Here is a 26,382-nt window from a genome sequence, read left to right on the forward strand (position 1 = left end):
AGTAAATAGTAACAAAATCAGTCGGACCGAAAATAGCGACTGAAAACAGTCGACTGAAACACTCACTGGTAAAAAGTAGTAAAATCAGTCGAACCAAAAATAGCGACTGAAATAGTAAAAAATAGCCAGTTACTAAACAGTCGATAGTTCCCAAGACTACTAAATAGAGAAGATTGTGTCAAGTTTAGAGTCGTCCATTGTACGAAATTGTTAGTAGGACGATGGTACAGTAGTGTTTAATGATCAGTATATATTATTTGACTAAAATGTGATCTACTTGGAAATGGTTCACACAGTGGCCTTTGGCGATCAATAGGTCTGTTCGCCGGAATATCAAATATCATCCAAATAGTCTCCAGGTATTAATTATTTTTAATATATATTACATTTCCCAATGCTTAAAAAAAGTAATTTTAATATTCATAATATCTTGGAGAATTTTTGTGTGTTATTTCGCCAGACTGAAAGATAACTGGAACAGTGATCGATTCTAGTCTGGAGCGGATAGGTTAAAGAGAGAAAATCCCCCTAAATGAGTCGAAATGATCTGTTGCTGAAAAAGTTCTTGACAAAGTCTGCGATGTTACCCATGATCTAAGCAATGTAATTTGTTGATGATCAAAGGCCTAGTAACTCTATCAAATGCATTTTGGAAATCCATTGATAATGTCAGCAGGTGTTTTCTGTTCGAGTCATTTTCTAGGCCCACCAAGTAGTTAACTGACTGACCATAGCGAAATTTACACTGAAAATCGAATATTAATGAATGGGTATCCAGGAACTAAGACAGACAATTGAGGATCATAGTTGACCAAACACCTTACATAAATGGTCGGTGAGGGAAGTTCGACGGTAGCTTGAGAAAGATGTCCGTGGTTTCCATTGTTCTATACTGGGATCAGGATAAAGTTGGACCACGAGGACACAAAGGAACAAAGTGACTAAATTTCATTATAAATATCCAGTAGGAGGATAAGGATTTGGCAGTAAGATTTATCTGGGTTAAGGGAATGTTACCATGTTCAGAAGTGCAGAGAGGGTGGAGACGGAGGGAATATGATAGTTCTGCGATAGAGAGTGAGAGAATGATGGGTTATATATTAGGGTGGATTGAAAGGTTGGATGTGTATCCGGCAAAGCCAAACAGGGATTGGGAGGTACTATAATTTCTTAAAACTGATACAAAATACCTACCCAAAAGATTTGAGATAAGGTTTGTATCGCAATGCCAAGTGCCTTTAGAATATAGGTTGGTGATATAGTAGGAGCGAACTTTTTTTTTCAACTTTGGAGGTGTTTCAATCAGGAACTGGATATATAGATTTAGTATTTTTAGGAATGTATTGATTTTCTTGGAATATATTTTTAAAAACGTTAAGTTGGTTTTGATTGCAAATCCAGACATAAAAAGCCAACCTACAAACAAACTTGGATGGTTATAAAGCAAATGAACAATTATATTAATGTTTTAACGACGAAAATGTATGAATCCACGGAATATACATGACATAACTGATAACACAAAATAATATGTAAACCAACAAATGATTATAAGCTTCAACAAAGGCGTTAATTAAACTTCTGAGTGAAAACTGGAAAACGTTACGCTTGACCAATACTTACCGAATTGAAATCAGCGGCGATGAAGGCCTGTTCGGCCCCAATAAACATCGTTATCGGCAAGATTAATATTTGATAAGGATTGGCCAGTTGTTTCAAAGTAACCGCCAGTAGTCTGATGCCGGACAGTCCGCTGCCGCTGCCTTTTCTTCCTTTGTCGTATCTGAAAATTGATAATTGGCAAAGTTTAGAGCGGCATCAGTTCAGTAACGAAATGAGATAGTGGTGACATGGTCGAAAGTGGCGAAAACCAACGTAGGGCTTTGTTTTAGATAATGTTTTCGTTTTCTTTCGGTTCGATCAAAACATCCGACGTTTTCAGGTATCAATCAGATAAAAACATTCTTTCTGAAAGTTTCGTTTCAATTTGCGTAACTGATATGTGTAGTTTAGTAAATGTTGCCGTTAACAGTGCTTTAATAAATTAAATTAAATTACTTTATTTAGATCATATTATGTGATAAAATATGCATGACTTTTATTGCTATGGTGGCTCTGTCTTGCAAAATTCTATTAATGGGAACTTTATTAGGATTTCTCATAATATATTAATTACTTATGCTTGCTTAATAAAGAGCAAAATTCTGAGACAAAGATGTAGATAATTATTACAAGTATATGCCTTTTTGGGCCTAAGCAATTAAAAGCTCTTTACAAGATAAATGAGGGGACAAAATTACTATTTTTGGCCATTAACGGCCATTTATTGAATTAAAAAATATAAATCGCCTTAGTTCTATTTGACGCATTAGGATACAACTGCGTTCGCCCACCATACTTTCGTCCCAAAATTCTTGGTATCGCTTTTCGTTTTTCGCTCGTACACGTTTTGTGGGAAAAAAAATCAAGATAAGAATCTTGTTGTTATGTTACAATAAATTTTAGGTTACGAACTTGTAATCCGGTAATTAGTGATTACCGAGAAAATTATGATTAACACTTTGAATGATGCCCACACTGCTGTTTCATTAGGGGTTAGATATTTTGAAAACTTTGCGTCAGCCATTAGTTTCCGAATATCACGTGGGATACACCTCTCTCGCGTAAAGAAGATCAACTGCAGGCATATATTCAAAATAGAAAAATTTAACCAATAACCTGTAATAAATAGGTAACTCAATTAATATTTTTAAATTAAGTAGAATATATTCCTCAACTTTAAGATTGCCACAAATCTTCCATTGATGCTCATTGTATTTGATCTTGGCTAAAATTGCACAAATTTCTAAAATTCGTTAGTTTGTACTGCGCGAGCTACTGGAATGGATGGATTTTTATTTCCAATATGAAGAAGAGGCGCTTTCGAACTATCTTCAGATCCATTTGTGGATAAAGGCCATTCATTTTAACCATATTGAATATTCATCACATCAAATAAACCTTTGATATCATTGCAGAAACACATGTCGTTTTTTGTTTTGAAGAATAGTAAAATCATGTGATTTCTATTACTGTATATAGAGATATGGCGTATTTTACTTTCGCATTCTTCTTTGCTTACTTAGTATTTATGTTCCTGTAACAGTGATGCAAGCAATTCTGAACAATACTTCATAAATTCAAATACGTGAAATCGCTTTCATTGCTGGCCGGTGATAAAGAGGAAGTTCTTAAGGTATTTTTGCACTTATACTTGGACAAATTGGCAACATGTCACTATTCATACGTGCAACTGGCTTCGACATTAATGTCAGATCAAGATATTTATACTATGTTTGCTTTCATTTATACCGACGATATTCATCGAGTAAAGGTAACATATGTGCTGAAGAGTCCCAGGCGTAACAAAGAAAATGCATTTTTTAAAAATAGGCTTTATTCATAGACGTAATCTTCATCAAGAGCCACAAAATCATTCCAGTGCCTCTCTAACATTTTAATACCACTTTTGTAGAACGATATATATTTTACCTCAAAATAGGCCTATCACCAGTTGCTGGATGTTGATGCTGTTGATGGATCCATGTTTCATCTATTATCACATATCACATATAAAGTAGTGTAATTTTTAGCACAATAACCCACAAACTTATTGGTAAAATATCATTAAATTTTAACAGTTTTCTAAATGAGCAGTGTACAAGGCCCGTGCCTTTTGAACCCATGTGTTAGTAATCATCTAAATAATTTTTCTATTTTCTCCATAACTTTATAAGGATATATTTTGTATGGCTTCGTTCCGCATGCGTTACAAAACAATTTGTCTTCTCAGTGTTTACTGGAGTAAATTCATACTTCAAACACGTATCTTTGAGTTCATTTGTTACGATTTTTGCACGTTTATCAAGCATATAACATCCACAAACGTAATAAAATCACTTTGAGTTGACTTTGCATCTTTATCTCTGTATTTTCACAAGTTACGAAGTATAATAGCAGCAAAAATAAAAATTCCAAATGATGTTAATGCAACGTCGTCAGCGGATGACAGCATCTTCCAAATCTATAAGGGCATTAAGGAATATGTAATACCTAGCAGTAATTTAAATAATTAAGTCTTTACAAGTACATAATATATGTATATTCACAGCTTTGTCCTAAACTGTCAAAAAGAAAATAGAGCTGCAATTAGAAGTACGAATATGTTTTTTAATAGTAATAAATCATAAGATATATTAATAGTAAGTAATAAATAAAATAAAAAGTAAATGGAAATATTTGAAAATTTAAAAATAAAACATGGATTTTTTTGGAGATTATTTTGAGACAGACAAATATGTGATTTTATTGCTATTATGTTAAGTTATCTAATTGTTATCTAATGTTATAATATCAATAGACAGGATCTATTTTAATTTATTAAAGAATGATCTATATATATATATATATTGATTTTTTATTAAGTATCTAAATTATATACAATATTTAATCATGTTAAATGCCCGTATTTTTAAATTGTTATTTTTAAATAGTATTTTTAAATAGTCCAAAGAATACCCACAACATAGCAATAAGAAATGTTTTTGTTTTGGTGGATGAGAAAAGTTAACGGAGTTGCAAAGGACATTTTATAAAAAAGATATATAATAAAAATTTCATAAATTCTGCATTTAAATTTATATTATAGGGTAATAGAAACAATTTTCACATTTGTTAAACATAATAATTGTCAGACCAGATAATGTTTCATTGAATTTTGAAAATATGTTAAGTAAAATCACGTTTTAACCAATATTTAAATAATTTTTTTTTTAATTCCTCATAAATGTTCACACTCTGAGGACTCAGACGTGGAAAATTTGCTTACAACTTAATACATGGGGGATCGCATTCTATGTGTATATATTTTACAAGGAAACATGCATATTAATATAAAATTTCGAAAATATTATTTTATAACGAATTAGTTACATACATACAATAAATAGATTTCATTCCCGACTCCACTGTGTTAACCAAACGCTTATAATGATAAATATCAATAATATTAGTAGAAAAAAAAATTGATTAAGTACCCAAAACTTCACACGTAATTCTAATATTTGATTGATTAAGGCAAATCAATTTAAACCAATTCTATTAAGATAATTATTAAAATGGGTCGGTTTTGCACGACTGAAAAGATATTGTTTCGTAGGCTTTTGGTTTATTTCGTTGTTGACAGTTTTTTAATTGAAACGTCAGAGCCAGTAAATATTACCGGCCATACCGTGTTTGAATTATTTTTTCATGAAGCCGTTAGCTTGTATAGAAAAAGTCCGCTTATTTAATTTGTTCATTTATTGCGGAAGATATTTTAATAACGACGATTGCGATGTCAAATATTTGGGGTAATATAGTTCTTACCATTCTCAAAAACTAACCAAGATAGTCCGAAATTAAATACCGTAATGAATGGAATACTAATGATAATATTTTAATATAAAATCTACCGATATTGCTGTTATATTAGATTCGATTTTAATCTATTGAAAATATTCGTGAAAAAAATCTAATTGCAATAATTTATGGTATTGGCTGATTTACTGATATGATAACACAGAATAATTACTGTTTTGAAAACAAATCCCGAAATATAAAATGCGACATCCGTATACATAGAGAATATATTCCAACTACTATCTTTATGTATACAATTATTTTGTCCGTGTGTATATAATTGAACTCCTTCTAAATGGTTGGGCCAGTTTAGATGAAATTTTTTGTGTGGTTTCGAAAGTAGTGGACACGGTTGGTAACTGTAATAAAGTTTGATTGATTTATTTGATTATTTTACTGAGAATTTTGTTCTGAAAATCTTGAAGAGGTTCCACCTATCTAGGCGAGATTTATTTGAGATAGATGGATCTTGAACGGAAAATAGGAAGCTTGCTAGCCCGGTTGATGAGCGGGGACTGCAGATTGACAATACCTTGACCTTTCTGGAGGGACCTTTTAATCTGGGAATTCCACATACAAACTAAACTTCTAATCGAAGACAAGAAAGAGATAGGTGGCTTCTTCTGACCATGAAATTTGAGCCTTTCCGATTTTAAGACGCGAAATGCTCGGTGCGAAACGCTTATTGTCGAAGGAGATGACTTGGGTTTTCTGTGGTACTTGCAACCTCGAGAATTGTAATCACTCTACCGTCTCATCGAGTTCAATTTGGAGTCTCTTTTGGATATGCGGTGTTACTCTTGAAGAAGCAAAGCAAGCAGCATCTTCTGCGTAAAAAGCTGCTTCAACTTGTGGTCTATAGATATCTGAAAGAAGAAGATTAAATAAAGCAGGTGCAAGGGGGAATCTTCACCTGGAACGATCGTCCTGGCAGAATTTATTTAATAAGTGTGGTTAAGTCATCGGGTAGACCTAACCGAAGCTTTTCGCCATTAAGTCTTCATGCCAAACCTTGTTAAAAGCTTTGGTTAGGTTCTTAGGAGTTAAGTGCCTTCACGTCGGTTAAAACCACACTTGATTTTTGCGCCCAGCCGATAGGCCTGATGAACGGATGAGTGTTTGCCGCGGAACCCGAATTACTCATCTGGAAAGACATTGTTTGCCTTCGTAAAACCATTAAGAGCATAGAGAATGGCTCTTTCAGCAAGCTTGGAGATGGGCCTCATAAATTTTAGCACGAAGCTCGACCTTTTCGTGGGCGATAACTGCGCCTTCCCGGCAAGGCTTCTAGAAAATCGCCAGAAAGTTGGAGGGCCATCCAGCCTTTGGTCCGCTAGAAATGAGTTTTATTTCTCAAATCGCCAGGCTTTAATTGTTTCCTTAATTTTCGCGCATATATTCTTCCATCATATTCTTATAGTCTGCTTCATATACAAGAATATATTGAAGACCCTATGAATTTTGAATATGTCACACGCACATACGGTCGACCAAATATGTACATCATATTTACGTGTAATAACTGCACGTGTATTTAAACAAAATTTTAAATAATTTATAATCTTGATTACTCATATCTCGGTAAACGATGATTGAACAGGTTAATATCTGTCGGGTCTGCTGGTATATTTACACTTAAATTGTAGCAACATTTCATCGAATTTCATCATTGAAAAAAATTAGAAATTGTTTAATTTACAGAAAATGATTTATTTATTTTATTAACTTATACTATAAAACATTTAGCAAAATACATTAATCTGACTCTTTTTTGTTAAACATATTGATTTACAATAAAATACTCAATCAGACTATAAAAGCAACAAGCCTACAAAATGTTTCATTAATCAAAATATATATTAAAATGAAATTAATATCTATATAAAGAAAATTAAACACATATTTTACTGAGTGATTGGCAGATTTATGCGGACAAGAGAAGGAAATTTAGTGAACTGTGTTCCGTTTCGCGCTTTCGTACAAATAGTTTTCAAAAACTTGAGGCGAAAGAAACAACACATTATTTCACTGTTAGGAAACTTAAAGAGTTGTCGCGCGATGACAGCCACAATTTTCAGCAGAACAAAAAGATGAAAGATTGAAAATTGAAAGGGAAATCCTGTATCAAAACGGAAATAAGGGCGTAAAATTGCGAAACAAAGGGAGCGGGGGGAGAAAAGGTTTTTTCCTTATCGCATCGACCAAAGATCAATGTAAAATGTTTAGTTCTCTAAAATTTGGACACAAAATGTCTAATAAGAAAATTTTATTAAAATTTAATTACAATAATTTTTGAGCATCAACAGTTATATTCCTAAATATGGATGCGATATTAATGCAAGAATACCAGACTATGAAATAATTGTTTTGGAAAATATTCATCCTAGAGTTGATGAATATTTTCTTGAAATCAACTACATATAATAGACTGTTTTTGAAAAACTGCTTTGTGATATACTTATCCTAGAATAAAAATTAATTCTTAAAAAAAATAATTAAACGATATTAGGACATACAATTTATGAGAAACGTTTTGAGGCACATTAATGTTGAGAATCACATTTCGGTTTTCCGACCATTCCTAATAATTATCTAATCTCTTGCAACGTGTCTTCAATATTGTTTAATAATAAAAAAATTAGAAGAGACAGTCACCATTTAATGATCTGCAATAATATCTTGAATAAAAAACTGATAGTTCAGTTCGTAATCGTTCTTTATCAAGCGTGGGATAAGATGAACATACCTAAGTGAGTGTTATTAGTATAAGAAATTTACCGCAATACTTCTAAAGGGCTCCAAAAATAAAAATGATACAACTGCTAGATGCTCTTTAAAATAAAATCGATCTTTTGCACAATTTATTGTAACCGCACACACCTCTAAAACTAATATTCGGTGATCACATTTACTCTTTCCTGGGTGGTTGCGTTTATTTTCGAGTTGCTCATGATTTGTTATATCTGATGATTCACTAATGGTGTTATCAACATTATTTCGAACATGAATAATACTGCGTTCAAAATTTTCGATAGCTTTTTATTTTCTTTTCTTATTACGCGGGCGACAGAGATCCTGGGCTACAACTAGGACTGTCGTAGTTGGCTTAGCTACCGGTGTTTGTGGATCGGTAGGGATTTGGTCAGATTGTTATCGTGTTCTAGGGCGTATAGGGAGAACCTTTCATTGAGCATGTTCGTGAAACGTTTTCCGAACGGGATGCCTGATTCGAGGTGAATGTTCACGTTACTCATAAACTATGAGGCAGTGAGTAACGCGTGGACCGTTTAGGACTGAAACACTTGGAATAGTGCAAGTTGTCTCTCGGAGACGTACCTGTACCACACCTGTGCTCCATAGAGGCAGACTGGCTGGACTGGCATCTTATACACAGCCGCCTTCTGGGGAATTAGAAGTTTGAGTTTTTGTTTGCTGTATATATCATTGCCTTTGTAAATAGCTGGCTGGATGTGGGCTGACCATTGGAACCTGCGGTCGAACTGGAGATCGAGGTATATCGAGCCAGGGGATAAAGAATTTTTTTATTTGGAGGCGATAAGCACGGAACTCCTTCTTACGGTGGAACAAAATAACCTGAGTTTTAGTCCGGTTAACCTGTTGGAATGTTTGTGGAGTCGGAAATCAGCCATAAAAAGGTTGAACAGGGCGAGGGCTAGTGGAGCACCTTGAGGGATTCCTGTGGAGATCTGTTTTCGAGAGGAGATTGGATCATTGATCCTCACTTAAAAGGATCTACCGTCCAAGTATGAATCAATCAGGTAGATTACTTTGAAGATTAGACCGTTGTGCTATACTTGATCGAAATCTTTAGAAACATTTAAAAAGATGGCTTTGCTACCTTTTCTTAGTGACTGGTGGATGCTTGCGGCGACGGGGGCAGCTTGATGAAGGCAATTTATAATTTTTGATAAAACATACCAATTCTTTGACACATATTAATTTTACTTATATATTTATCCAATTCATAGAACTAATTGAGCCATAATATTCACCCTTGTTATGCAAATTCCATACAATTATGAAGATGGATTTTTAGAGTTTTCATGTCCTCAGTTTCAAATTTAAGTTCTCTAGATCGGTGATCCCTATATCTGTTCAAGGTATATGGCCACCAAAAAGTAAGTAGGGAAAACAGTACAAAGCATTTTCTTGTTGACATCCACAAATCATGATGATCCACAAATCCATTAATTTTTTAAATAAATAAATTAGAGACATTTATTTTTACTTTAAATTTACGGGTGTAACTTTTCGCTCTGTTTGCACCAAATTTCTCAATAATAATATCTGGTAATGTAATTCTTCGTAATAAAATATTTCTAAAAAAAAATCACATTAGTTAAATTAAAGACCACTACTGTAGTCACAGTTATTAATTTATTAATGAGTTGCGTAAAATTCCGATACAGATAACCGATATCACATACAGGTCATATGACGCTGGACCAAATGCAGCGAAATTTCCACTTAAATGTCGGCCTTGTTTTAGACCGTAAATAATGAAAAGGAGGAAGCGAAGTGCCGCGGGGGTATATGAAGGAGCTCGCAGACCACGATCGTATTGCCCAGATAACTAAAAGCGACAGTGAGTCGGTAGCCCACCGATCGTAGGATATTTTGCTGGTGCATGTTAATTCCGTGGCTCGCACTTCCATTGCAGTTTTTTTTATCATCTGCTCGCGAATGTTAAGTAGGATTTGGTAACAAATAAAACATTATTAAAGTTATTTTAGTGAGATTACATTATTATTTTTGTGAGTTTTGCAGCACTGCAGCGCTTATGCACGAACCGCCACTGTCTGGTTTCTAGTGCATCAAACAGTTCAATGGGCTATTCAATACGCACATAGTCAACAATACGCCCTAGAAAATGTTTTCTTATTTGGTTGGCAAGCATTGCAACTGCCGTCCTTTGGCCATTTCTCATTTCATATAGTAGTCATTTTCTGGTATTTCGTGGTGTAGGGAGATTTGCCCTATTCAAAAAATGAAGAAAACGAAAACCTAGCGATGAACAATATTATTAATAATATAATTTTTTATGTTCACTTATCACAAATGGTTGAAAAACTGTCTTTAAATTAATTAGAACGTTGAATAACAGGTCATTTGAAAAGTCTACCGGCCTACCATAGTAAAACACATATATTCGCAAAATTAGTTTTTTAATTCAACATAATTCCCTTCAAGACCCTCCAACTTTTCGATACCATTTTTGTAGTACGATTTGCCCTTGGCTTTAATATGGACTTCTGTTTCGACGGTCACCTCTTCATTCGACGAAAATTTCTTCCCAGCGAGCATTCTTTGGAGATCTGAGAACAGGAAATAGTCGCTGGGGGGCAGATCTGCAGAATACGGTGGATGAGGAAGCAATTCGAAGCCCAATTCACGGATTTTTGTAATCGTTTTCAATCACTTTTGAGACACGGTCTATTGTCTTGTTTTTGGGCGATTTCGTCCTTCAAATGGTCCAATAACGCTATGTAATAGTCGCTGTTGATGGTCTTTCCTTTTTAAAGGTAGTCAATGAAAATTATTCCAAGCGCATCCCAAAATACGGACGCCATAACCTTGCCAGCCGACTGTTGCGTTTTCCCACGCTTGGAGGGGGTTCATCGTGTGCAGTTCACTCGGATGACTGTCGATTGGACTTCGGAGTGAAATGATGGAGCCATGTTTCATTCATTGTCACATATCGATGCAAAAAATCAGGTTTATTACGCTTGATCATCATCAAACACTGCTCCGAATCATCAACTCGTCGTTGTTTTAACAACCTCTTTTGGGCGTCCACTGCGTTCATTGCCTTCGGTGCTCATTTCACCACATCTAAACTCAGTGTACTAATCCTTGATGGTTGATTTTCCTGGGGCAGTGTCCGGAAACTCGGCATCGAGCTAAGTTTTTGCTTCAACTGTATTTTTTCCCTTCAAAAAGTAATATTTTATCAACACGCGAAATTCTTTTTTATCCATTCTTTTCACAATAACAAAAGTTGCTTCACTCAAAATGCTATAATTCACAAACTATTAATCCGACAGCTGTCAAATTTATACACGCATCTCTTGAACGTTAGGGCTAATTAAAAGGGATATGGATATAATTCTAGTAGCACCATCTTATAGCGACAAGATTGAAAGACATTTTATATAAAATAAATATAGAATATTTTTGTCCAATAGTGTATTATTAATAGAACTATACATTATCCTTTTTAGTATGTTTGTTCTTAAATTGTATTACTCAGTGTACAGTTTAGAGCAACAGTTGTAACATAAACCAATCCCGTAATTAAAGAAAAATCATTTCAAAATAATTTTATTAGTCAAACACAAAACCGACATTATCAGATTGAAACAACGGTTTTGATAAAAAGGGCACCAAGGGTAGAGAGCGGTATCGCGTACAAAGGCCACAATATTAAAGTTGAAATCGTGGCAAAAAGAACCGCAATGTTCAACGGCCTGAAATATAAGAACGAGTCAGCGCAATTTAAAAAGCGATTTCTCCATTCTAATCTCTCGCAGTGGATCGGATCATTTTTTTCCGTCTAAGGAAATGCATTTGTCATTAGAAACAAATGAGGAGATCGAGGAGGAGATCGCCTAACGATCGTGTTCTGTCGCCGTGCCTTTATTAAATGATTTATCTTGATCAAAAAGTTTAATGAAACGAAAATTATCAGGTGCGAATTAAAGTTAATTCTTCGATAGCTGGGTATTAAAAGAGTTACGTGCTAAGAAAGAAAACTTCAGTAGAATTAAGTATAGTATTTAATTTTAGACGTTAAAATATTCCAGTGAAAAGACATGTAAGAACCAGGTTTTTTATCACATTTTCTTTATATATTTTTTCCTTAAAACGCATCGCATCCATCAAACGCAAATAGTAAGACATCTATTGACTTTCTTATACATAATTTCATTTTGTAATTGGATTATTTAGACCTTTTTTATTTTTGGATCATTTCTCTTTAAAAGACTTTCAATTATAATGCGACTTCTTAATGTTACTTCTTATTTACAGGATTACGTAGCCGATATTATTATCATAAATGATAATATTGTTAATACTTTTTCGTGAGCCGTTATTTTCTAGAATTTTATTATCCCATTTATGTCATTAACTATCATTGTTGTTGATCACTGTTGGTATTGTCAGTACAAGTACTTGTGAGTACAATTATTAACTCATAATATTAGCTACCAGTAATATTAATTATCAGTACCGTTACATTTAATTATAATTTAACACTAGACACATCTGTTGCAATAATTTGCAAGAAAATACAAAAAATATATGTGATCGCCGTGTTATTTGCCGAATAGAAAACTGATGGCTGACGATGATAATATCGTGTATTTAATATCTTCGAATGATGCCATTAAGGAAAAATGGTATCTTATTTAAGAAGAGAACAAATGGATTGCTGCTGATTTGGATCTGTTTGAAGTAAAAATTAAAATAAATGTATATTCTTACTTTAATTGATTTATTTTCTAAGTTTGGTTAAATATTTGTAAATATTTACAATGTGTTGAAGACGACTTTACTTCCACACGACTTATACTGTGACATTTTAAGAACAACATTATTCATTATGTAAAATCCTGTTTGGTGGTTCAACGACTAGAAAGACCACCTGTTTAAACTCATGTAGAACGGTGCTTTATGTGATTTAGTTGCGATGTGAATTTGCGATGACTACGTCCAGTGTTTGAAAGTTTTCGTAAAGATAATTGGATGTTGAATATCAGCAATATATTGAAATGCTTTGTTGAATACATCTGTCGAATAAGGAGTTAAGGAGAACTTGAATATTGTGAAGTGATATTTTGGATGAATTGAGGTCATACAGAACAATCTGAAGTATAAGAGGTGCAGGGCATTTGTGACCTATTGACGAGATGGCGAGACTTAGTGAAGACATGAGATGGAGAAACTTAGTAAATATTATCCAAAATTTTGTAACTTTAACTGCAGTGTGAGTTAATTTACGTTGACGTTGGTGATTATATAAATCATGTGATGTTAACGATGATCGTATAGGAACTGCATTACGAAAATAGATGGAATTGGAATTGTCAATAGACCGAACAGTGAAAGAAATGTCTAGAACTTTGATGTGAATATTTTTGAAAATTAATGGACAATTATTTGGACAGTTTGTAAACGTTAACCAAATTAATGAACAATGGACAATTATTTGGATAGTTTGGAAACGTTAACCAAATTAATGAGCAATGATGCGAAGTGACTTTGAAAAAAAACAATAAGATCATTTTGAAATGACAAGACAATGTTAGTTTAATGTGTAGTATTTAATTTTGAGATACTTGATATTTGATTACTTGCAATCTATTGAAGTTTATTCATATAGCCAGTTTATTTATACATACAGTACATGGTTGTGATTATGATCGGATCATGAGAAGACTGGTAGAGATCAAAGTTATGAACGATCTTCGTGAAGAAGAGGTGAATATGGAGACACCAAATTATGAAGTTTGTGTTTGTTCAGCGAATCCGAGATTAGCGATATTTAAGAAGCAAGAATTGGTAGTCGAAAATTCGATCGAAAATTGAGTACGCGACCTGGAGGACCAGACTGGTGCCATGCCATTGCGAGGCTAGTAATTATTGATGAGCAAGAAATCAAAACGGATTAGGTAGTACCGACGCTCATGGGAGTGCAATAGTCAAATAGAGCCACCATGGGCTTAGGTTACAGGAATGACCTAGAATCAATGAATGCCTTGCAGGTGCAGGCATAGCTATCATTGAGACAGTTGCCGGGTCAATACAGATGAAATTGTTGATGCAATGAATGTTAAACGTTTTTGATTAGCTATTCTACTTTTTTATTAGGTCACTATTGGAATTGATATATGATGACAGTTTGATAGGTTAGGAGGAATGAGCGGATAGATGGCAAAGTCATGGGCAAGGTTTCGGCAGTATAATATTAGAAGTTGTCTAGAATTTGATTGAAATTTCGAGACAGTTTCCAATGGCTGACTTTTGAGCATTTATTTTATGCGGATTTGTTTATTTGTTTTGACGAAATATATTGATATATCGAAAACTGATATATGTTATGCTTTTACAGTTCTGAGAACAGAACCGTCTCAGGATGGCCGAATGTAAGAAAATATAGAACATCATTGTTAACGAATTGCGTAGAGGGTACCTGATGGCTCATTCGCTAATCTAGGCGGACGTGGTATCGGTACTGGGCGATGGCAAGGCTATGTACACTTTTTGGATAAAAAGGCCGGCGCCTTGACTGGAAATATATCGTTCCCTAAGAGTCTCTCGAAAAATATGTTGTTGACGTAGTTGATAGCCGAATGTTATTGTAATCACCATTGTAACACCTTGTATATTGTCAAGATAGTGACCATTATAATGCTTTGTTAAATACGTTTTAGTGTAACAAGTTATTTTTTAAAATTTTTTGTGTTTATTTAATTGGTGGCGAAAATAGCCATAGAAAACTAATTAGGAAATCCATTTTTATGAGAATAATGAATATACAGTATCATTATTATCATTCATAACTTGTCATCAGTTCGTCGTGAAACTTCTAAAGGTAATTCCGTCATCAACCCATTGCTGGATATAACCATTGATTTGCAATTAGTTCAGTAGCATCCGTATAGTCGATTTCGTAGTCTCAATTCACATTAGAATTTACGGATCATGTAAAGGGACTGACTAAAATTTAGTGACTTTTTTGTTTATTAAAAATTAAATTAGAATTATTTTAGTGTAGCGACTTTTGTTTTGTTTTCAAAAATGGGAAAGTATAATTTAGTGTGTTTAGTTTTGTTTTATTGGGGAAAAAACTTTTATTGGTTGGCATGCTGAGTGGTTCTCAGTTCTTAAAATTTCGACGTCTATAGAATAGTATTCACTACCTTTATAGTGAAGTTGAATTGAATACATTTCATACAGGACGTATGGGGTGTCAAACCGAAGATTACTGAGCCGTATTTATGAGGACTGGACCTGTTGTTTAAAGAGGCCTACCACCTGGCTATCAGTTAACTAGGGGTCCAATTCGGAAGACATCTCGTCTAATTGAAGTTTTATAGTTTATTAAAAAATATCCATGCCCTGAGTTGGATATTCCCGATAATATTACAGTGCTCCCATTACGTTGACCACCGCACAACTAAGTCATATATTTGACATATTATTAGCAACAGTAAGTTAACAAGGACGTAGTAAAAAGTATAAGAGTATACTTACCTCGATACCGAATCCACGAACAGAGCTACAGTCAAACTGGCTAGAATCATACAGGCCAAGTATATGCCAGAGATTGTATTAATCTTTGAAGCGGATGGAGGCGTAAAGTTGGGTACAGCTTCTAGAGAGGTAGTCGGACAGAAATTCGCTCCACAGATTTCGCCTGTGTTTCTCACAGAAGTAGTAATGTTGACTATATCCTCGAAAATGGCAGAAGCGTTATTGAGTGTGGTACTGTTTGGGGCAACGACCGTTGATGACGCATCTCCAGATGACAGAACTGAAACGAATATAGAATAATTTTGGCTGAGTGAAGCTTAAATATGTGCTTTGATGTTTAGGGTAAATGATGTGGCTCGGTGAATGGAGGTAAAACGAAATAAACAGTGGTGTTTACATTATGTGACCGTTATATATTGGCTATATAAAAATGTGAAAAATACAATTAGATAAAACGGATGGCAGCGGTGTTACCTGGAGACGAGGCTTGGGCAATCGATGGTGGCACGTCTAAACAAAACGAGGGTTGAGCACTGAATCAGTCTAAATGCCCCTCAATAACATCCCAGATAAACGTCTCGGGGTTGCCGCCAGCTATTCGTTGTCGGGTTCTAGTTGGCGCTGCTGGCACCTCGCCCGTGTTCAACATCTGGGATTATATTTCTGAGTATTTTGTGGACCGTTATTCCACGATGTAAAATTCGACATGCCTCAAGGTCGCTACAGATGTAAAGGCTCACAATTTGATAGTTTGGTCTGGCATAATAAAGCAAATAATTTTAATAGCCACTTTTTTCGACATTGATAGATGTTATTCAAATTAATTCAATTAACGTCGGTAGATATTTGCAGCAACAGTTGCATTAGGTTTTAAAAGGTCGTAACGCACTACACATTGCTATCTCACCATATACAGAGTAATACTTTATGGTCATATGTATTCCGTTTAGTTGGCGACGTGGGTTCTTTTGGGTTAACCAAACCGATTACATTTTCCACTTGGGACTGTCGTAGCACATCAGAGTCGCATAGTGTGACAGAAATATTTCCTCATTTTCGACTTTTTCAATCATTTATAAACATCTGGAAACAGTTGATTCCAGAAAATTGAAATGTTCTTTGAGTGTTTGAACTAGAGTTTCGTGTAATAACATTTACAATTAGTTAGCGTTGTCGTCATATTTCTGGTTCTCTAAGCCGTTCTTTATTATGGACATCAAGATTTCCACTTTTAAATCGCAAAACCATAACAGATATCTGAAATATGGTAGAGTAGCCTTAGTATAAGTTTCTAGAAGTTTTTAAAAATATGTTCTAGACTTCGCTAGAACATATTTTTAGACGAACAACAAAAGTAAGGAAAAAGAAATATTGAGCGTATCTGCAATAATTTAACAATAGCAAGTGAAAAGTTGCTATTTTATGTAGAGACATTTCAAGGCCACCGAATAATTCACATTGATATTTTTCACCAATAGATATAATTGATCATAATACATGCAAGAAACTAATAGTTGTAAAACCATCTGTTTTATCTACAACTAAAGTTTCCCGTAAGAGAAACTATACTTAGGTTTAAACTATATAAGTGTATTAAATTCAACCAGTATTTGTGATGATGTGCTATTCGATTGAAGACGATTTGATGTTTTTGACTTAGTTCACTACGCCACTATTATATTTTGCGGAAAATATTTTTAACCTAAATATAGCCTGTTATAAATAACAGTAAACTCATGTCATCGCAATGTTTAATGTATTGCCTATAGCAATTTGTAAGTTAATTTTGATGAGAATCAGAAAATATGTCTCTGATAGGTTCGAACATATAACTGAATCAGCCTACAAAATCTGTCTGAATGCCAAACGTGGGTAAAATTCTTCGAAACATTACTAATAATAATTACTATTAAATAATACTTTATAAAATTATACATATTACAGTAATACTTCATGAAATAATTATAATTACTTATTAAGGTTGTAAGCCAGGACACGCAGTTTCGGCACTCTGTATTAAAAAAAAACATTCACCGAAAATAGACCGTTTTTACACGAAGCGTGATTACCTTGATGTTACCCCTATCAGATGTATTGGAATTAAAACAGAGTAGCTTTTTTAATAGAGTCATAATAGATTAAATTATTTCGGAGGAAACTGTTAGTTTAGAAGGTATCCATAGAAAATAGAAAGGAACAGTTCTTCGGGGGATGTAAACTTCTTATTATGCACTGTTGCGAAAGCATTTTAATGGTGTAATATTAAATTAGGATTAAAATAGCTTCAATAACTATACCATTTATTGTAAATTAGATGGTTGAACAATATACCCACAGAGTATTACCTCTTCCCTATCGTTGCATATTCAAAACTAGTCGAAATGATATGGGGTGTGACAAAGAACTATTCCAATAAACATGCAGGTCAAGAAGGATATACAAGGACAACTCTCTGGATATTGTCTGGAAGCATTGCTTATAATAATAACATCGGTTTGGATGAACTCCATCATACACACTGAAGAGGATTGAGAAAAGGTGAAAATTAATGACTTAGTTATTGAAGTGACATGAGCAATGACTCAGAAAGTGACAGAGACTGAAAAAAACTTTCCGAGTGTAGGATTATGATCCGATATCAATCTAATAGTCGCTTTGAAATAATAATCCATCCTTTTTAATAACGTTGATACAGGTATACATTTAATAATGTTATACAGTTTATTTAAAATTTAACATAAAACCTTTAGTGGATTTCAAAGCTAATCAATTAATTACACTTAAAACAACATGTTATATGAAATATTCCACGAAATTACAAGAACATTAGTCGAAAGAAATGATCATCGTTAGCTCTATTTATAGGCAAACAAAAAGATAACGCTGACCCATATAAATTTGATCTTATTATTCTGAATAAAGGAGCATAACATTTTCCTTGCCACATTCTGGGCCTTTTCCGAAATATTATTTCAGATACCCCGAATAACTCTCACAAAGCACTTGGCCATTGATTGCCTTTAGGCCCTCATAGTTTCGGCCCACTCCCATCAAAAATGTCTACGAAGTTATTTATCATTAATCAGGAATTAATCTTGTAATATGGCCGAATCCTTTGGGAACGTCCTTTTGAAGTGGGTAATCTTCTTGGTAAAATTAATATTGGCGAAACCGTCACCACGGACACGATTAAGAAAATGTTTGGAATTATACGTGTATTATTTCTGTGCTTAATTATATTGTCAATAATGTTATAACAGTTGCGCAACTTAATCATGAACTATTTCTGTAGTGTCGTAGAGAACGGAATATGGGAGTTAAAATATTATTAGGTGCTTGCATATACTTTAATCCGCGATATCGAAAATTCGAAGTGGTTTTAACACTTAAATATAATCAGTATCCCCTTGAACTATTCAGTATAACAGGTCAATTCGAAAGTCCCCAGCATACCATAGTAAAACACATTTTTTTGGCAAAATTAGTATTTTTTTATTCAACATAATTCCGTTCAATACACTGATTATAGCGACCCAACTTTTCGATACCATTTTTGTAGTACGATTTGTTCTTTGCATTCTTTTGAGATCTGATAACAATAACTAGTCACTGGGGGCCAGATCTGGAGAATATGGTGAATGAGGAAGCAATTCAAAGCCCAATTCATGGATTTTTGTCATCGTTTTCAATGACTTGTGAGACGCTGCATTAATTTCATCGGTAACAATATCTTTTGGGTGTCCACTGAGTTCATCGTCTTCGATACTCATTTCACCACCTTTAAACTTAGCATACCAATCCTTGATGGTTGATTATCCTGGTGCAGTGTCCAGAAATTCGGCGTCAAGCCAAGTTTTTGCTTCAACTGTATTTTTTACCTTCAAAAAGAAATATTTTAATTTTTTTCACAATAACAAAAGTTGCTTCACTCAAAATGATATAATTAACAAACTAGTGCTTTGATAGCTGTCAAATTTATACACGCATCTTTTGAGGGTTAGGGCTAACTAAAACCATATGGATTTAATTCTAGTTCTTAGAATTAAAAAAAACGTTAAATAGATCAACATAACCTGTACAAAAAACATCGAGATAAACAAATATCTGGACACAAAAATAAATATTAAAATTTTGTGTAGATAATAGGCATTAAAAAATAAAGCTATGTATAGGTTAAAATTATAATTTAAAATACAGACCAATTTCTTTGGCGAAATCAAACAATTGGGAAATATTTTGAGACAATGACACATCCTTCAGTGGATGAGTATGTCATGAATTCTCCTAAGAGTTAATAAATTTCTGCATTTCACTAAAATATGAGAGACTGACATTGGTTGCTCACAATTGGGACACAGAGATCTCTCAGTTCGTTTCATTAGGAAGGACTAGGTAAATTAACGGTGATCAATCAACAGCCTGTTTAGTTTTATTTGTAACTCTCTAGACTAAAGAGGTAACATTAAAAAAGAAGAATAGACAAGCTTGTTTTCTTATCTGACTATTGTGGGATTGACTAATGTGTATATATAGACAAGACTATTATAAAATTGAGACTGACGTATTGTTGCAAAAGAATTTGTGATAATGAGTAAGAAACATCAACTGTGCCAAGAGCAAATGATAAATTGTTACAGCTCCTATATACTACTTGTTCATATTGGTGCGAAAAAAATCATAGAGAATGATAGAATATATCTTGATAAATATATATTGTTCCAATTTTCGGCAATAAATACCCTTTAAAGTGAATAATTAATCAGAATACATGCAAACCCCTAAAACTTGTTATAACTCCCAATTATATCTTTGAGTTGAAACAAAACCAAATATAAATTGATTTTAAGTAATTTAGCAAGTGATGATGTAATTATTCTATAATACTTAAGTACATATGAGAAAAAACTTGCCACAGGTATTATTTCACTTAAATAATTATTATTTTACTTAAGAGTATCACTGAAAATTATTTTACTACAAGATCTTAAACGAATAGTCATTCCTCATTTAAACTCTGTACTCATTTTTCAATTATATGCTTGTGAAAGTAGTAAACTTTATATATATTCCGTAAATAAATCCGAGTATTTTTGATTGTCAAAAAAAAAAGGTACCAAATCACTCATATATATAATATCTATACCACGTTGAATTCATAAAAGTGCGAATTTTATGAATACTAAGGAAATAAAGGAAACTAATGTTATATGTCAAGAGAAAAAATGATTGGTTATCGTCAAAAATACCTTAAAATTAAACATGTTGACAAACATGTTATCAACAAAGATATTTAAAAATTGTAAAATATATTTTGGTAAATCTAGGCCACTATAGTTAAAAACACTATCAGTATACACTGATAAGTGCAAAGTTTTATCACTTATTTCACAGTTATATTGAATTCACAAATTACTAAGGAATTATTGAAATAGTTTGGAAATTTTTGTCATTAGTTTTCTATAAAATGAGAGAAAATAAAATATATGCTTACCTGCTGAACTGATTAAGTTTCCCCATACTTGTGAGAATTGGTAGAACATAAAGAAAACACCGAAGAATCTGGTAACTACAATATCCGATGATATACCAGTCACCTTTGAGTAAGCTTCGGAAACTATGGTTAAGAATGTACATTTAGCACACCACAAAGGTCCTCCGCCAAAACCAACAGCTAATCCGGCTGGAATCATCGTGTAGAATCTGGGATAGAACTGGGAAATGATGAATGGCATGTAGGCAACGAATGACAGGGAAATAGCCCATTTGGCACCCAACCATCTAAAAAAAAAGATTCATTATAATTCATTACAAATATTAGAAAGGAACTGACAATAAAATTAAATTAATTTTTTTTAAGAAAATGACAAACCGTATATAAAATATACAAAGGTGTAAAATACAATCATAGTATAAGGAACATCAATTGTTTGAACTCTTAAAGAAAATTGAAGATTTTAAATCTTTTACCTATAAAACAGAAAATATTCCAAATAACTAAAAATATAATACCTTTAATCTATTTGATAGTAGAAGCTCTACGTGTTATATTAAATAACGTATTTACATCTAGTTATCTAGTGCTTCATCTAGTTTATATCTAGCATCATTAGTTATTATACTTGATTCTACAGTATTCAGTAATGTTCCGGCTATTACTTGTTTACCTTACTTGATATATTGATAAAAACAACATCGATAGCTAGTACACATGATCTATATTATGTTAAAAAATCAACTTAATGCCAAAATGGCACTGACACAGTCTGCACTATCAAGGAGCCATCACAAAAAGTCATTTTAGAATACAAAATATGATTAAAAGAACTAAAAAATCGAACTTTTCAAAATTACCTGAGAAAAGTGTAAAGGGGCGACCGGAGGAATTTTTCAAGATTTCGAAATCCGACAGAAACCAGTAAAAATTCGCCAGTTTATTAAAAAATATGTGGTAATTCTTATGGTGACACCCCCGTGTCTCTATTCCCTACAATTTTCGCATTATAGTCAGAGTACTGAGAAACCGACAGTTAGGCAAATTTACCAAATTACAATGCGTCATATCTCATAAACTATTTGAGGTAATTCAAAAAGCGAGTAGTACTTTTAATCGGCATATTTTGGAGTACAAAATATGATTAAAGGAACTAAAAAAGCGAGCTTTTCAAAATAACCTGAAAAAAGTACAAAGGGGGACCGGAGGAATTTTTCAAGATTTCGAAATCCGACAGAAACCAGTAAAAAACCAGTAAGTTATCATTAAAGAAAATTCAGATTGTTATTTATCATCACAAAGTAATAGAGATTTAACTTTATAGGAAATTTTGGGGAAATGTTTCGCGACGTCCAACATCTAGATGATTTGCTCGCAACTTTTAACTTATTACTTGCTTTAATGGTTATGCTAAGAGCCGCCAGGAGTCTGATTGGCTCACTTCGTTTCTATAGTGCGTTTATTGTTTATTTCGGGCTCCATTTTCAGTATATCGGTATTTATAACGCTTAAAGATTAAGTAATTAGTTCGTTAGTATATATAACTCGGTAGTGCAAGAAGTAAAGTTAATTCTTTATCTAGAAGGAGCTTTTTACCCGGATACCCAGATAGTAAAGAATTTCAGAATCGTTTTGCTTCAAAGAAGTATTTGGCTGATTTTAAAAAATGGCTCATAATGTTAAAAATCCCAAACTGACTAAATTAATTATCAAAGACATTTATTATTATTACCTCAACAAATGAGGCAAGGCAATATCTCATTCCTCAGAGAATTGTTACATTATACTGTCAGTAGGTCTTTCAGCTGCCTGTTTTACATTATCTCGCGATATTGCCACGACAATAATCATCACATAAAGATCTTACAGATAGAGTATTAAAATTACAAGGTGCACCATAACACAGGTAAATAGAATTTTAACAGAGAATGACACAAAGCTTGTTTTTAGTATAAGAAAACAAAATGTATATATATAATACAAATATGTTTATTACTACCAATTCCAAAGGAATTTTATTTAATAAATTTGCGTCATAAATTCAATTATTTTTATTTCAATTGTATTGGTCAATTACACGTGACGTCAGAGCTGTTAGGTGGCAAACCTTATCAAATAACCCATCAAATGCCTTCAGTGTAAAATGTCTCTCTTACAGGTGCCTATAATGGAGATTTATTGACTTTGAATGATTGACCAATCAGATTACTTCAATGACCGATATAACCCCATCTAGATATTGGGTAAAACAAATCCTTTCTCCAGAGACCCCAATTGAGCTTTCTCTCTATTACTCTATGTTTATAAGTTCACTTATCTAGTTGATAAGTTTTGAACTGTATTTCTGCATCCTTAAAACTGGACATGAATAAATACTTCTTGATCAACTATCATTGCATGTTATCCTATAAGTACAATTATAATATAATAAATGACCTGGTAATATTTAGAGTTATTTATTACTACTTGTAATATTCACAAATTAATGTGTGCCTACAATAATCAATCAATATCATCTTCCATTATGCTATAGGTTAATTTTGATTAAATTTTTTTGAATAGTATATTTTAGTATTGGGAACTATCGACCGAAATCGACTATCGACTGTTTATTAATTGACTACTTTTTACTATCGGCTGTTTCAGTAGCTATTTTGGGTTTGACTGATTTTAGAATTTTTTACCAGTGACTGTTTCTGTCGACTGTTTTCAGTCGCTATTTTCCGACTGATTTTGTTACTAATTACTATCGACTGTTTCAGTCGTCTACTTTTAGTTACTATATTTGGTTCTACTAGTTTCATTCCATTGACAAAAAATATGTCGAACTTAGTCTTATATAGATTTATATGTAATATATATAGATTTATGATTTTTTTGGTAGTTTACTTGTACATAACAATATATTTGTATATACCAGCAATTTGGAATGATGTTTTTCAAGAATGTTAATGTACTAGGATAAAAAGATTAAAATTGTGAATGATAAATAGTAAAATATTTTTATGGCAATAATATATATTATTTCGATTACTGTCTCGATTTTTGTTAGAAAATATTTCCGTTCACTAATAAATAAATCATTTACTTTATTTAAAAAAGCTCTAGTATTTATTGTGCGATCGTTTTTAATTATGTCATGAATTAGTTTTTTTCTATGGTTACGTATATGTTTAATTTTTATTTAGATTTTATGGTTATTGTACATCTTAAGTTTTTAGATTTTATTTAAGTTCTATGGTGTTGTCTAGATTTTTTATAGTATATTATTTCAAAAGAGCAATTAACATTAAAATACGATAAAATATTTGTGGGGTATTATCCATAGAAATTCCATTCCATAGAAAAATTCCATTCCTTCTTACAAATCCACAGAACATTCAAATATAAAAGTAATTCTACTTCGTTTAAAATGAAGTTATAAATTGCATGTCAATAGTATTCAGCAATTACTTTTTCCCTTTCTTTTTTAAAGTTAGTACGTGATAGAATATGTACATATCCGTCTCGTCTATACAACTTTGGAAAATATAAACACATAAAAAATTAACTGCTCCAAGCAATTATCTCCGTCCTTTCCTCTCTCATAATTTACAGAGAAAAGGCTTCGTACACCTTGGTCTGATATCACGAATTGAAGAAAACAGTCGAACCGTGCATTTGATTCTTTACTATCGACTATTTTGCGACTATCGACTGTTTCGTCTGTTTTCAGTCGATACTTCCCAACACTACTATATTTATATATAACTATTATACTTTTTAGCCAATTTTATTTTAAAAAATGTCCTTTCCGAATATAAAATAAATTTAAACTCACAATCAAATCTCGTATATTAAACACAATATATATACTTAAGAAGCTTATTTAAGAGATAAATAAATTTGCACTAACGTAAAACAGCTGAGTTTCTTCGAAATTTATATATTTCTTCCGAAACTGTTCTTTCTCTGCTACTTTTAAGTTCCTTGTAAGTTAAGTGATAGGATAACAGCACTCACATTTTATATAAGAGAGCATATTAAACTGTCAGACATCAGAAAGTCAAATATCAATGTCAATATTTTTGTATTCATATATTATCTGTGTTAATATACTTCATTTATTATTCCATTCTCATGTTTATAATATAAAAGTAAAAAGGGCATTTATATTTATATTTAATGCTCTAAAATTGTTATAGTTCGGAAAATAATCTGACTTCTGATTAATATATTGATTGATAATCTTCTGATCTTATGTTAAAAATACTTGGAAAACAAGTTTCAGTAACAAATCATTGTTAATTTGGTCCTTTTATTCCATTATGGGAGAAATGTGATTAATATTTGATACACTGTGGTAGAATTTAGATCACTAGTATCTATTCATCCCTTACGTATTAATATTTATATAACTTTTATGCTATGTTACTTATTGATGTATTTCGATTCATTATTTAAATATAATACATCCAGGAGAAACAAGAGCATTTGTCTTAATCAAATAAAAATGCCCGATAGCGAGTCCCCGTGCAACACAGCGTAAAATAGAATACAAACGACGTTCGGCAACTCACCTTATCACGATAACGGGCAAAAATATATTGGATAGTATCAGTGACCCGTAAATAGCGGCCAACGTGAACGTGCCCAGCGCCGCCTCGGAATTGATGGAGCTCTGCAGATTGGACGCGCCCCAGAACGCTGTAAAGTGTATCATGAAGGCGAATCCTATTACCAGGACGTTCTTCCATATTCTCCAGGATTCGTTCGGCCCGTAAACGGGACGTTCGTCGTCGTCCTCGGTTTTAACCGGTTGAAATTTCGAGTCCATTTCGGCTTTGGTTCTGTAAAGTAGGAAATAATCTGTTAGATGGAAAATTTATTCAATTTAGTTTCGGATGTATAGAGTAAAATATAACTATACATAAGTTAATATTAACACAACCAATTTAAATTTAATAGTGCGAATAACACTATTTTCAATTTTGGAATAAGAAGGTTAGAGTAAATAGGTTTAATGTCTAAGATAACTAAATATTATATGTATTATATAATATACAAAAAGTTCTAAAATAAAGTTACTTACAATAATGTAAAATTAAGTCTTATTTAGTACTAAAACTTATTCAAAACTGTAAAAATGATTTTATTTTTCAGGCTAATTTTCCTCGACACTTAATCCAACGTTC

At 32.8% G+C, this 26,382-nt stretch overlaps 1 protein-coding gene across 3 annotated transcripts in view; it reads right to left on the bottom strand.

Moving 5' to 3' along the window:
* The window catches only part of LOC143191711 (UNC93-like protein), a 211,625-nt gene that overhangs the window by 18,549 nt on the left and 166,694 nt on the right, over positions 1–26,382 (bottom strand). For all 3 annotated transcript variants that reach the window (XM_076397069.1, XM_076397070.1, XM_076397071.1), the window contains exons 2-5: positions 25,768–26,037; positions 21,209–21,495; positions 15,718–15,997; positions 1,624–1,783 (exon numbers count right to left, since the gene is read on the bottom strand). In XM_076397069.1, the coding sequence (XP_076253184.1) occupies positions 1,624–1,783; positions 15,718–15,997; positions 21,209–21,495; positions 25,768–26,037 (997 nt within the window). The remainder of the gene's footprint in view (positions 1–1,623; positions 1,784–15,717; positions 15,998–21,208; positions 21,496–25,767; positions 26,038–26,382) is intronic.

This window comes from Rhynchophorus ferrugineus, unplaced genomic scaffold (assembly GCF_030347505.1).
Source record: "Rhynchophorus ferrugineus isolate W39M unplaced genomic scaffold, kcgeb_rfMv2 rfM2, whole genome shotgun sequence".
NCBI lineage: Eukaryota > Metazoa > Arthropoda > Insecta > Coleoptera > Curculionidae > Rhynchophorus > Rhynchophorus ferrugineus.